The 14,851-nt window shown below is 44.5% G+C and overlaps 1 protein-coding gene across 3 annotated transcripts in view; it reads left to right on the top strand.

Annotated features, from left to right (window-relative positions):
* The window catches only part of LOC111957881 (EGF-like repeat and discoidin I-like domain-containing protein 3), a 367,729-nt gene that overhangs the window by 294,135 nt on the left and 58,743 nt on the right, over positions 1-14,851 (top strand). For all 3 annotated transcript variants that reach the window (XM_023978947.2, XM_023978946.2, XM_023978945.2), the window contains 3 exons: positions 102-257; positions 7,051-7,195; positions 7,462-7,646. In XM_023978947.2, coding sequence (XP_023834715.1) covers positions 102-257; positions 7,051-7,195; positions 7,462-7,646 — 486 coding nt within the window. The remainder of the gene's footprint in view (positions 1-101; positions 258-7,050; positions 7,196-7,461; positions 7,647-14,851) is intronic.

Genomic DNA, 14,851 nt, shown 5'->3' with positions numbered 1-14,851 from the left:
AGCTTCTCTGGCATTATCACTTAAATAAAACAATATAATATCCCGAAACATACACAAACAAGGTTTTTGATTGCTGTTTATATTCCTTTTTTCCCCCACAGATTAACCTACAGAGGAGGATGCGGGTCACCGGACTAATTACCCAGGGTGCAAAGCGTATCGGCAGCCCAGAGTACGTCAAGTCTTACAAAGTGGCCTCCAGTGACGATGGCAAGACCTGGAGGACATACAAAGTCAAGGGCACAGATGAGGACATGGTGAGAAACACACACATTATTTATCTTTGTTTTCACACACGCCTGCACGCATGGACGCAGCAACTGGAGGCCACGCACCAAGTCAAGGGCAGAGTGGAGGACATTCTCACTCTCGAGGATTTCCGGATTCCAAATTGAGCAGCAGCTGCTGAAAAAATGAGCTCCTACAAATATTGAAATTTACATGGTTTTTAGATTGAAGTACATTGGAAAAAAGCAAAATAAAACTGCAAGACTGACTTGGAGACAAAACAAGCAACAAACAAAGAAGATAGGCTTTGAAAAAGTAACTATTTTTCATAAAATTGTACAGTTATCTTAGCTAACTGAATTGTTTACCAGTTGCTTAGCAGTTGCTAGGGACTCTCTTGGAAGAAGCTAGCTAGCTAACAAAGAATATCTAGTTAACAGAAGAAAAGAAAGACAAAATAAGGACAGAAGAAAAAGGACATCAAAGTGAAACAGTCCTCTAAAGACACAAGAGACAATAGTACAAGAAACAACGCTTCTATTGCGTTTATATTCTATATCTATAGCTTCTTCAAGGTTTCCAAGATGGCGTAGCAGTCAGACCTCGTCTTGTCCCGTGTATATATGTTTTGTATCTTTTTGTCTTTTTCTTCGCATATCTTTTTATATATTTTTTCTAAAAACTCAACTTCAAAACATTCTCCTGCAACCCGCCTCACCAAATGTGGTGCGGATCTTTCTTTTATTTTTTAAAAAGTATTATTCACCTCGTATCCGAAATCCACAACAGAAGCTAGCCAGAAGTTAGCCAGCTCACTAGCTAACGTTAGTATTCAGCTAACCACGGCTAGCGGTCATCAGCTATCCTTTAGCTCGGAAAGCTATCGTCAGTTTTGTACACCGTGACTCAGGCCAGAGCATACCGGACCTATTTTCTCTCCATATCCCCGGATTTCTACCGCAAGCTCTGGACATTTACACCTGGATCTTGCAGCACACTAGCTGCTATCCAACTGACTATTGGCTTACGTCGATTCCGGAGCAAACACCAATTATTCCGGAGCTAGCCAGCTGAAGAGTTCCATTAGCCACTCCTGGGCTACAATCACCTATCCGGACCCGTTTTACTGCCGATACGGCGCCCCACCGGGCCTTCACGACTGGAATACCGACGTTATCTGCCCGAGGGAGTTATTCAACTGGCCCCTCCATCGCGACGTTACCTGAACGCCCATCTGCTAACTGCGGCCCGCTAATCGTTAGCTGTCTTGAGCATATCGGCTACTATCTGAACAGGTCTATCGAACAATCTTCTTGGGCCACTATAACTATAACTATTTTGACAATTGGATTGGTCCCCTCTACCACACGGAACCCACTAATCTACCGACGGAAACGCATGGGGTGGCTAAAAACAGACCATCTTCTGCTAGCTTGCTACCCATGGCTCGGCTAGCTGTCTGAATCGCCGTGACCCCAACCAACCTCACTACTAACTGGACCCTTATGATCACTCGGCTAAGCATGCCTGTCTTTAATGTCACTCCAGTGTTAATCTGCTAAATTGTAATTATTCGATTTATTGCCTACCTCATGCCTTTTGCACACATTGTATATAGATTCTCTTTTTTTCTACCATGTTATTGACTTGTTTATTGTTTACTCCATGTGTAACTCTGTGTTGTCTGTTCACACTGCTATGCTTTATCTTGGCCAGGTCGCAGTTGCAAATGAGAACTTGTTCTCAACTAGCCTACCTGGTTAAATAAAGGTGAAATAAAAAAAAATAAAAAAAAATGTCAATATGCCTTGTCCATTGCTGTTCTGGTTAGTGTCTATTGGCTTATTTCACTGTAGAGCCTCTAGCCCTGCTCATTATACCTTATCCAACCCTTCAGTTCCACCACCCACACATGCGGTGACATCACCTGGTTTAAATTATGTTTCTAGAGACAATATCTCTTTCATCATCACTCAATGCCTAGGTTAACCTCCACTGTATTCACGTCCTACCATACCTTTGTCTGTACACTATACCTTGAATCTATTTTATCGCCACCAGAAACCTGCTCCTTTTACTCTTTGTTCCGGACGTCCTAGACGTCCAATTCTCATGGCTTTTAGCCGTACTCTTATCTTACTCCTCCTCTGTTCCTCTGGCGATGTAGAGGTGAATCCAGGCCCTGCAGTGCCTAGCTCCACTCCTATTCCCCAGGCGCTGTCTTTTGATGACTTCTGTAACCGTAAAAGCCTTGGTTTCATGCATGTTAACATTAGAAGCCTAAGTTTGTTTTATTCACGGCTTTATCACACTCTGCCAACCCGGATGTCTTAGCCATGTCTGAATCCTGGCTTAGGAAGACCACCAATTACTCTGAAATCTCCATCCCTAACTACAACATTTTCAGACAAGATAGAATGGCCAAAGGGGGCGGTGTTGCAATCTACTGCAGAGATAGCCTGCAGAGTTCTGTCCTACTATCCAGGTCTGTACCCAAACAATTTTAACTTCTACTTTTAAAAATCCACCTCTCTAAAAACAAGTCTCTCACCATTGCCGCCTGCTATAGACCACCCTCTTTCCCCTGCTGTGCTCTGGATACCATATGTGAACTGATTGCCCCCCATCTATCTTCAGAGCTCGTGCTGCTAGGTGACCTAAACTGTGACATGCTTGACACCCCGGCCATCCTACAATCTAAGCTTGATGCTCTCAATCTCACACAAATGATCAATGAACCTACCAGGTACAACCCCAAATCCGTAAACACGAGCACCCTCATAGATATCATCCTAACTAACTTGCCCTCTAAATAGACCTCTGCTGTTTTCAACCAAGATCTCAGCGATCAATGCCTCATTGCCTGCATCCGTAATGGGTCAGCGGTCAAAGGACCTCCACTAATCACTATCAAACGCTCCCTGAAACACTTCAGCGAGCAGGCCTTTCTAATCGACCTGGCCCAGGGTATCCTGGAAGGATATCGACCTCATCCCGTCAGTAGAGGATGCCTGGTTATCTTAAATAAGCATGCCCCGTTCAAGAAATGTAGAACCAGGAACAGATATAGCCTTTGGTTCTCTCCAGACCTGACTGCCTTTAACCACCACAAAAACATCCTGTGGCGTTCTGCATTAGCATCGAACAGCCCCCGTGAAATGCAACTTTTTAGGGAAGTTAGAAACCAATATACACAGGCAGTTAGAAAAGCCAAGGCTAGCTTTTCCAAGCAGAAATTTGCTTCCTGCAACACAAACTCAAAAAAGTTCTGAGACATTGTAAAGTCCATGGAGAATAAGAGCACCTTCTCCCAGCTGCCCACTGCACTGAGGATAGGAAACTCTGTCACCACCGATAAATCCACTATAATTGAGAATTTCAATAAGCATTTTTCTATGGCTGGCCATGCTTCCCACTTGGCCACCTCTACCCCGGTCAACAGCACTGCACCCCCCAGCAACTCGGCCAAGCCTTCCCCATTTCTCCTTCTCCCAAATCCAGTCAGCTGATGTTCTGAAAGAGCTGCAAAATCTGGACCCCCACAAATCAGCCGGGCTAGACAATCTGGACCTTTTCTTTCTAAAATTATCTGCCGAAATTGTTGCAACCCCTATTTACTAGCCTGTTCAAACTCTCTTTCGTGTCGTCTGAGATTCCCAAAGATTGGAAAGCAGCTGCGGTCATCCCCCTCTTCAAAGGGGGGAGACACTCTTGACCCAAACTGCTACAGACTTATATCTATCCTACCCTGCCTTTCTAAGGTCTTCGAAAGCCAAGTTAACAAACAGATTACCGACCATTTTCGAATCCCACCGTACCTTCTCCGCTATGCAATCTGGTTTCAGAGCTGGTCATGGGTGCACCTCAGCCACGCTCAAGGTTCTAAACGATATCTTAACCACCATTGATAAGAAACAATACTGTGCAGCCGTATTCATTGACCTGGCCAAGGCTTTCGACTCTGTCAATCACCACATCCTCATCGGCAGACTCAACAGCCTTGGTTTCTCAAATGATTGCCTCGCCTGGTTCACCAACTACTTCTCTGATCGAGTTCAGTGTGTCAGATCTGAGGGCCTGTTGTCCGGGCCTCTTGCAGTCTCTATGGAGGTGCCACAGGGTTCAATTCTTGGYCCGACTCTCTTCTCTGTATATATCAATGATGTCGCTCTTGCTGCTGGGGAGTCTCTGATCCACCTCTACGCAGACGACACCATTCTGTATACTTGTGGCCCTTCTTTGGACACTGTGTTAACAACCCTCCAGACGAGCTTCAATGCCATACAACTCTCATTCCGTGGCCTCCAACTGCTCTTAAATACAAGTAAAACTAAATGCATGCTCTTCAACCGATCGCTGCCTGCACCTGCCCGCCCGTCCAGCATCACTACTCTGGACGGTTCTGACCAAACCCACTGGCTCCAGGTCATCTACAAGACCCTGCTAGGTAAAGTCCCACCTTATCTCTGCTCGCTGGTCACCATAGCTGCACCCACCTGTAGCACGCGTTCCAGCAGGTATATCTCACTTGTCACCCCCAAAGCCAATTCCTCCTTTGGTCGCCTCTCTTTCCAGTTCTCTGCTGCCAATGATTGGAACGAACTACAAAAATCTCTGAAACTGGAAACACTTATCTCCCTCACTAGCTTTATTAAGCACCAGCTGTCAGAGCAGCTCACAGATCACTGCACCTGTACATAGTCCATCTATAAATAGCCAAAACAACTACTGCTTTCCCTACTGTATTTATTTATTTTGCTCCTTTGCACCCCAGTATTTCTACTTTGCACACTCATCTACTGTCAGATCTACCATTCCAGTGTTTTAATTGCTACATTGTATTTACTTCGCCACCATGGCCTATTTATTGCCTTTACCGCCTTTATCTCACCTCATTTGCTCACATTGTATATAGACTTATTTTTCTACTGTATTATTGACTGTATGTTTGTTTTACTCAATGTGTAACTCTGTGTTGTTATGTGTCGAACTGCTTTGCTTTATCTCGGCCAGGTCGCAGTTGTAAATGAGAACTTATTCTCAACTTGCCTACCTGGTTAAATAAAGGTGAAATAAATCAAATAAAGAAAAATGATGAGGTGGCTTTTTAAATTAGCCAGCTCACACTGATAGTATCTTCCTGACACTTACCCCCCTCTTCTTTTATGATATTTAGATAGATTGTGTATACTATTTGAAGTGTTTAAGTCTATAAAGCATTTTCTATTCTCTGATTTGTTGATACTCTAAAAACTCTAAAACTGATGAAGCATGCAGAACATTTGGGTGAGAGACTGAACTCAAAACCCAGTTGTTAATATTCTTGCCTGAGATCTTTGAGAGGTAGATCTGACTGTAAGAGTGTGCTAGCCAGAGCGTAGACTCGGTGATGCTCTGACCTGTAGGGACCACCCTTTTGAGTCCTGAATTCATCTAGCGACAGCTGCATTCCTAGCAAACACACAAACATTCCTTCACCTGAGTCTAGTTGTCCTCGGATCCGTCCAGTTGGGAAAGCCCAAGGTTAATTTCTGAACGAGCTTTCCCATCCGGACGGATCCGAGGACAACTAGACCCGTTCCGTATATACCTGATTGGATCCAGACATGGTCTGATCCGAGTGAGCGAAGCAGCAGTAAAGTCAATTTTTAAGCTACTTTATAAACCGGAGCTGCTAATGCGCAAGGGAGGGGAGGAAAAGAGAGGTGATGCTCTAGCAGGGGCTGTGCTGTGTGTGTAGGCTACTGTGAGTGTGAGCGAGTGACACTGGAACAGGGAGGAGGAAGGGAGAGACGGAGACAGCAACCAACCAAGCTGACTCGCGCTATAGTCGATTAATAACTGCCACAGCTGGGTTGTCATCCAATATGATTACGTAGTAGGTGCCTGTCTTGACTGCATCAAACTGGGAGAAGCTAGTTAAAATAGCTAGCTTGCTAGGCTAATTGAGGCTGCATGGGCTTTCTCATCCTACAATTACAAACAACAACTCCATTCAGAATATTAAGTAGCAGCTTACCTGTTGGCCCTTGGTCGTTGTAGCCTATAATTTTAGTTCCATCTTCTAATGATTAGATATCTCCTAACTTTAGTCCCACACGGAGTCTCATTACTGTATCCTATTGCCGCTTTGTTGACTTAGGATTGGCCAACAACAACAAAAAGCTACACGCGCCACTCTCGTGAAAAGCAAAGGATAGCAGCATAAATCTCTCTCTCTCTCTCTCTCTCTCTCTCTCTCTCTCTCTCTCTCTCTCTCTCTCTCTCTCTCTCTCTCTCTCTCTCTCTCTCTCTCTCTCTCTCTCTCTCTCTCTCTCTCTCTCTCTCTCTCTCTCTCTCTCTCTCTCTCTCTCTCTCTCTCTCTTCTCTCTCTCTTCTCTCTCTCTCTCTCTCTCTCTCTCTCTCTCTCTCTCTTCTCTCCCTTTCTTCTCTTCCTCTCTCTCTCTCTCTCTCTCTCCTGCAGCTGCGTTCTGATCTGTATGGGTTCTTCGGACAAGTCAGTTAAAATTACACATACGTGTATTTCGAAATCTGGATCCGTGAAGACTTCTATGTCAGAGGGCTCTATGAAACACTATATAAGTTCTTTCTGGGGTAGTTTTTTTAAACAGTCTATACGGTATGACCGTGTAATTGCTTATGAATAACCGGCTTATTTTTCTTATAATTCTAGCTAATTGACCTTGAATGGCAGCAATTTGTTGAGGGGCGAGTAGACACTAGAGACACTGCGAGAGACTCTTACATTGACAGATAAACACATTTCTCCCCCCTTCTAATCCCCTCTTAACCCTTTGTCTCTCATATAATTTCCCTACTCAGATATTCCGTGGAAATGTGGAGAACAACGCTCCCTCTGCCAACTCCTTCACCCCTCCCATTGAAGCACAGTACGTGCGCATCTACCCCCAGGTCTGTAGGAGACACTGCACCCTGCGCATGGAGCTGCTCGGCTGTGAGCTCACAGGTGGGTCCCAGTTCTATAAAGTCTTGACCATAACCATTATGGGTTCAAACGCAATCATGACTAGAGGTTCAAACAGGTGGCTCGCCATGTAGCTGTAGGTCGAAGTTGCCTTTTAGATCAGAATCTAGGAAGTAGGACAGGAGGACAGTTTCTGCATTGCTCAATAATTAAAATAGTGGTTACCATTGAGTATAATATAATGAAGTATTTTAGTTTTTTTGCCTTTGGAAAAAGGACTGTGTACGGTAACTAGTTTGTTTCTCCAGGCTGCTCTGAGCCCATGGGGATGAAGTCTGGCCACATCCAGGACTACCAGGTCACAGCGTCCAGCCTCTTCAGAACACTCAACATGGACCTGTTCACCTGGGAGCCCGGCAAGGCCCGTCTTGACAAACAGGGCAAGGTCAATGCCTGGACGTCTGGACACAGTGACCAATCCCAGTGGCTACAGGTAGGAGGCAACCCCCCTTCTTCCCTTGTCTAAGGAAACATGAGTTTCTCCCCGGGCCACATGACCAGGAAAAACAGAGGACTGTAGTAATAGCCGAGCCACATGGTCATGAAAAACTCCTGGCCCAAATGAATTACTTATTTTTGGGGGGCAGAAACTTGCGTAAAGGAACTTATGACACACTGTATATATTCAGTGCTTCTGGTCCATGAAGGGATCAAATCAAATCCTATTTTATTTGTCGCATGCTTCATAAACAATGCAGAGAGGAAAAAATATAGAAATAGTAATAATAATAACAACTCAAGGAATAAATACACAATGAGTAAGGGACAGATTGCAATTTGCAATTTACTTGGGGGAGGGGTGGTCCAAAATTTGCTTTGGGGAGGGTTGTGTTTTTTTTCTTCTTGTGCACAGGGGAGGGTAGTGAGTTTTTTCCCCCTCGTTTACAATCAATAGTTGCAGGTTTTACTATATAATTTCTTCCATCTTAGCAAAATGTCCTAATCTGCTTGCATGAGCCTCTATATCAAGGTGTTTTGGTACTTCCCTTATGCACTACACTTCTCTGTGTGTTAACTTTTACTATACCACAAGTCAGTATAGCCGATCAGTCCATCCTGCCCTCTATCCACCGTGCATAGTGACAATAGTGATAGGTGGATCGTTTGTCCAGATCTGCAATAGGCTAACTAGCAATCATACCACACATACAAGCATTCAAGCCGCATACATTTTCAACAGGAACAAGAACAAATAGGAATAGCTGATAGGCAGCGGAGGCCACATTCATCATTACTCATGAAAGAACAGTAAAGACATGAAACACAGTTCTATAAAGCTCTCCTATTGATTTTGTTTAGGGACACTATAAAATTATCCTACCTAGACTAGCCTACAACACCACAATGCAATGAATAATTCATTATTGTTTTCAAGCCAGTACAAAATTATATTTTCGGCTGCAGTAAAAATGTAATTTGAATAACGGTGCAAAAGCCCTGTGATTTGAATGTTTTATTCAAAAGTTTGTCTCTCTGGGGCTAGGCCTAAGCTTCTCTTCCTTTATATAGGCTATATTGTTTTTATATGTATATGTATTAATATCATACAGTGGACAACTAAGCCTATAGGCCTATGCTGTAACGGCAGCCTTCCTCCTCTTCGTCTGAAGAGGAGGTGTAGCAGGGATCGGACCAAGACGCAGCGTAGTTCGTGTTCAACATGTTTAATAAAAGACGATAACGTGAACACTACACAAATACAAAATAACAAATGTGGCAAAACCGAAACAGTCCTATCTGGTGCAATGAACACAAAGACAGAAGACAACCACCCACAAACCCCAACATAAAACAAGCTACCTAAATATGGTTCCCAATCAGAGACAATGACAAACACCTGCCTCTGATTGAGAACCATATTAGGCCAAACAACAAACCCAACATAGAAACACAACATATAGATAACCCACCCAACTCACGCCCTGACCACACTAAAACAAAGACAAAACCAAAAGAACTATGGTCAGAACGTGACATATGCATACAATGCCCTCATACATTGAGTGCTCAAATCTCTGACAGCTGAACCTTGAGGTAGACAATTATTGTTTTAGGAAATTAGCCTAAAAAACTATAAAAAGTTTACATATGCTACACGTTGAAACCCAAAGAATAGTGTTTTTGTCAGTTGTTATAGGCTGTTATAGGCTGTTCATTTGGCCAATATCCCTAATTTATTGATGGTGCTGGCTAAGCCAGGTCGGATCTGAAGGCATATGGATGTCTAGTGAATTACTCGAATGTCCGGTAAATGAAAATCTTCATGGTCCCGTTGTCTGGCACCAAATTTCCCTGAAGAACTAAAATGCACAAATAGGTTTTATGTTGATTTTAGAACATTCACATGAAAATCTGTCACAAATTGGATGGAAACCTAGCTATAGACTCTCCTAAAGACTCTAGCCCAGTGCTAACCCAGTGTCATTTTGATTATGCCTGCACGTCATGATTCACCAGCAGCGCCAAACATTAAATAATAAGCTACAGACCAGCCAAATAAGCTTGTAAGATTTGTACTCCCCCCTCATGCTCATCTGGAGGTTGAGTATTTATTGTGTGTATATCTGAGGTGTGTTTGTATCTCTGCAATTGTATACAGTACCAGTCAAAAGTTTGGACACACCTACTCATTCAAGGGTTTTTCTTCATTTTGACTATTTTCTACATTGTAGACTAATAGTGAATACATCAAAACTACAGTATGAATTAACACATATGGAATCATGTAGTAACCAAAAAAAGCTTTAAACAAATAAAAATATAATTCTTCAAAGTATCCACCCTTTTCCTAGATGACAGCTTTGCACACTCTTGGCATTCTCTCAACCAGCTTCGTGAGGAATGTTTTTCCAACAGTCTTGAAGGAGTTCCCACATATGCTGAGCACTTGTTGTCTTATTTTCCTTCACTCTGCGGTCCAACTGATCCCAAACCATCTTAATTGGGTTGAGCTCGGGTGATTGTGGAGGCCAAGTCATCTGATGTAGCACTCCATCACTCTCCTTGGTCAAATAGTCCATACACAGCCTGGAGATGTGTTTTGGGTCATTGTCCTGTTGAAAAACAAATGATAGTCCCAGTAAGTGTAAACCAGATGGGATGGCATATCGCTGCAGAATGGTGTGGTAGCCAAGCTGGTTAAATGTGCCTTGAATTCTAAATAAATCAGAGACAGTGTTACCAGCAAAGCACCCCCACACCATCACACCACCCCCTCCATACTTCATGCTGGGAACCACACATGCGGAGATCATCCGTTCACCTTCTTGCGTCTCACAAAGACACGGCGGTTGGACCAAAAATCACAAATGTTGGACTCATCAGACCAAAGGACAGATTTCTACCGGCTAATGTCAATTGATCGTGTTTCTTGGCCCAAGCAAGTCTCTTCTTATTATTGGTGTCCTTTAGTGGTGGTTTCTTTGCAACAATTCGACCATGAAGGACTGATTTCATGCATTCTTCTCTACACAGTTGATGTTGAGATGGGACCATCTTCATAAATGTTCACGATGATGGAAAAACCTCATATCAAGCACCTTAAACCAATCTCGCAACCTGAAGCTAAAGGCAGGCAGAAAGTAGTTGACTTATGGAAAAACATAAGAACAAACAGATTTGGTGACATTTGCATTGTTCTGAATTCAATAATGTAAAATGTACACTTAGGAGTCTGGACTATACACTACTGAAGAGAATCATATGGCTTTCAAATAATCTCGGCCGCAGACTTCCTCTTTCAATGCGTACCCATGCAGGGATGTTCCACTCAGGGCCTGTTCCATCTGCCATAGAGCAAGACTTAGCTTAAGCCATTTTGTCATGCGAAACGCAGGAGAAAAACTTTGACTGAAAAAGGGTGTTAAGGCAGCTGTGTGAGAAAATCTTCACTGTTGAATTGTCCGTTTGGAAAATGTAACCCATATGGCTTTCACTCATATCAATCACACCATTAAAACAATCAGGTGCATTACAAAGAATGGCATTGATGGTTTTGTCATTTTTCCCCAGACATGAAGGACACAATACACCTATAATTGGAGCAGGAGACATTTTTACTGTAGTTTTCTTTGATTTATCTCCCGTAGTGTTCACAGGACAAGTCTAAGACTTACTTATACTCAGGCAGACCAACCGGAAATTACTTATTCCTGTTCATCCTAGGGGTCACAATCTCACTACACAGCAGCTCCATAAGTTCACTACAAAAATTCTCAACTGTTTCAACTGTTCAAACAGTTCAAACTCAGGCCTCCCCAGAAAATACTTTTACTTCAAACATATTTTACTTCAAACCCATTACTTCAAACCCAAGGTCACAACACATCAATCACCAGGCAATTACTTTTTATTTCAAACGTGTTTTACTTCAAATAAACAGCTGCATAATCACACACTACATATCGTGAGAACATCCGGAGAGGATGTCATTAACAGGTCAACCACAGGACACAGGAAAAAGTCAATCACTTTTGACAGAAACTGTCTACTATATTTTTTCTCATATGTTACAAAACACCAAAAAGTTGAATGACATTTGGTGATTGTAAAAGTTAGCACACGGAAGAGTTTAGTGCCAAGCCTTTGATACTGGGCAAGCCTACAAGGTAGGAAGTAGGGCTGTCTCCATGTTGGTCAACCGAGAGACGTCTGTTCTTTCCAACAATCAAATTTTAAAACGTGTATATTTCCATATGCCTATTAAAACACCATATGTGTTTTAATAAAATATCTGTATATGCACTGAGCATGTCTGATACTTTAAGTACACTGTTTGATTAAATAATTAAGACCCAAATTACTCAACAACAAAAAAAGACAGCGAGTGCCTGCGCGCACGTTCTCTCTCCTCCCTGCTGCAGCGACCAGGGACCATACCATAGCAACAGTGTTTATCACGCTGTCCGTGGCGCTGAAGCTGCAACAGAATTACAGCCATGTTTTGATTCTTACTTGTATTTTCTCTCACTGAAAAGTTATTTTACAGAGATCCCTCATTTGTTTAGGAAAGACATTCCTTATTCCCTCAACCCTTGCTCTCTTTAAGTGACACATGTACGGATCACATGCACGTGACCAATAGGGCCTGACCTATAGCATTTCATCATCACATCAAGAAATTTGTTATAACAAACTCCAACACCGTCACACATGTGACATAATGGATGCGGAGGATGTGAAAAATGTATTTGAAATGGGGGATTGTTTACTGGTTGCTCAGGAGGAAAAGGGGAAGTCCAATATTTACATTTACATTTAAGTCATTTAGCAGACGCTCTTATCCAGAGCGACTTACAAATTGGTGCATTCACCTTATGATATCCAGTGGAACAACCACTTTACAAGGAACGGAGATGACAAGTGCCTGGATCTAGGACCTGCGCCCTTCCTGCGTTGAGGAGGGTCGTACTCTGCGAATGTTGTAGAGCATGAACCTACAGGAACGGGTCACCGCCTTGATGTTAGTTGAGAACGACAGGTGTTTGTCCAGGATCACGCCAAGGTTTAGCACTCTGGGGAGGGACACACAATGGAGTTGTCAACCGTGATGCGAGATCATGGAACGGCAGTCCTTCCCCGGAGGAAGAGCAGCTCCGTCTTGCCGAGGTTCGCTTGAGGTGGTGATCCGTCATCCACACTGATATGTCTGCCAAGACATGCAGAGATGCGATTCACCACCTGGTTATCAGAGGGGGAAAGGAGAAGATTAATTGTGTGTCGTCTGCAGCAATGATAGGGAGACCATGTGAGGATTGACAGAGCCAAGTGACTTGGTGTATAGCGAGATAGGAGAGGGGCCTAGAACAGAGCCCTGGGGGACACCAGTGGTGAGAGCCGTGGTGCGGAGGGACAGATTCTCGCCACGCCCCTGGTAGGACTGCGACCTGTCAGGTAGGACGCAATCCAAGCGTGCGGCCGCGCCGTCGAGGATTGCCCAGCTCGGAGCAGGGTGAGAGAGGACAGGGTGATTCGGATGGTTCCTATCTAAGTACATTACAAAGGCAGCTCCGAATTAGGCTCAGAGAACGAGATGAGAGCAGAGCCCGAGACTGAGTGTATGCATTCGACCGCTCTTAGCATGCAAGAGGCAGTCCCTAGATGACACTAAGTTTGAGAGGAGTCTACAGTATGACGCATCAGTCCCTGTCCACTCGTTATGTGAGATGCAAGAGTAAGGTCGTCTGAAGTGATAGACGCGAGAGTCGTGTGTCGCCGAGGACTGAAGCAGCGTTCTTAGCACGTCTTTGGCAGCAGAAAAGATAAGAACGAGATTACTAGTGGTCATGTAGTATGTTGACGCCATCGGACGTGTGCATCGAGTGTGTAGTGTTTATTCGAAGGACGGTCGGCACACCTAACATACGCCTCTCTGGAGACGCGACGACAGTGTGCCACGTACCGCGGTCTCCTACATGTATAGGATGAGATTGTATAGAGCCTAGGTGAGCGTCAGTGCCAGAGTCAACAAGTGTCTCCCATGGAATCCCTGGACGCAAGAGATGGAGGTGGTAACCGCTAGTGCATAGTGTTCACGCGCGGCAGTGGCTCGTAGAAATTGCGGAAAGCATGGTTAAAAACGGGTACCCGGCCGTCACAAGACGCGAGATTTCATTCTGGAGAGAGAGGGAGAAAGAGGTCAAAGCACAGGGTAGGCAGTGTGAGCAGAACCAGCGGTGTCGTTTGACTTAGCAAACGAGGATCGGATGTCGTCGACCTTCTTTTCAAAATGGTTGACAAAGTCATCAGCAGAGAGGGAGGAGGGGGAGGAGGGGGAGAGGATTCAGGAGGGAGGAGAAGGTGGCAAAGAGCTTCCTAGGGTTAGAGGCAGATGCTTGGAATTTAGAGTGGTAGAAATTGGCTTTAGCAGCAGAGACAGAAGAGGGAGAATGTAGAGAGGAGGGAGTGAAAGGATGCCAGGTCCGCAGGGAGGCGAGTTTTCCTCCATTTCCGCTCGGCTGCCCGGAGCCCTGTTCTGTGAGCTCGCAATGAGTCGTCGAGCCACGGAGCAGGAGGGGAGGACCGAGCCGGCCTGGAGGATAGGGGACATAGAGAGTCAAAGGATGCAGAAAGGGAGGAGAGGAGGGTTGAGGAGGCAGAATCAGGAGATAGGTTGGAGAAGGTTTGAGCAGAGGGAAGAGATGATAGGATGGAAGAGGAGAGAGTAGCGGGGAGAGAGAGCGGAAGGTTGGGACGGCGCGATACCATCCGAGTAGGGGCAGTGTGGGAAGTGTTGGATGAGAGCGAGAGGGAAAAGGATACAAGGTAGTGGTCGGGACTTGGAGGGAGTTGCAATGAGATTAGTGGAAGAACAGCATCTAGTAAAGATGAGGTCAAGCGTATTGCCTGCCTTGTGAGTAGGGGGGGAAGGTGAGAGGGTGAGGTCAAAAGAGGAGAGGAGTGGAAAGAAGGAGGCAGAGAGGAATGAGGCAAAGGTAGACGTGGGGAGTTAAAGTCACCCAGAACTGTGAGAGGTGAGCCATCCTCAGGAAAGGAACTTATCAGGGCGTCAAGCTCATTGATGAACTCTCCAAGGGAACCTGGAGGGCGATAAATGATAAGGATGTTAAGCTTGAAAGGGCTGGTAACTGTGACAGCATGGAATTCAAAGGAGGCGATAGACAGATGGGTCAGGGTAGA

This window comes from Salvelinus sp. IW2-2015, linkage group LG33, assembly GCF_002910315.2.
Source record: "Salvelinus sp. IW2-2015 linkage group LG33, ASM291031v2, whole genome shotgun sequence".
Lineage (NCBI taxonomy): Eukaryota > Metazoa > Chordata > Actinopteri > Salmoniformes > Salmonidae > Salvelinus > Salvelinus sp. IW2-2015.
This window is presented reverse-complemented; position numbering and strand designations above follow the sequence as displayed.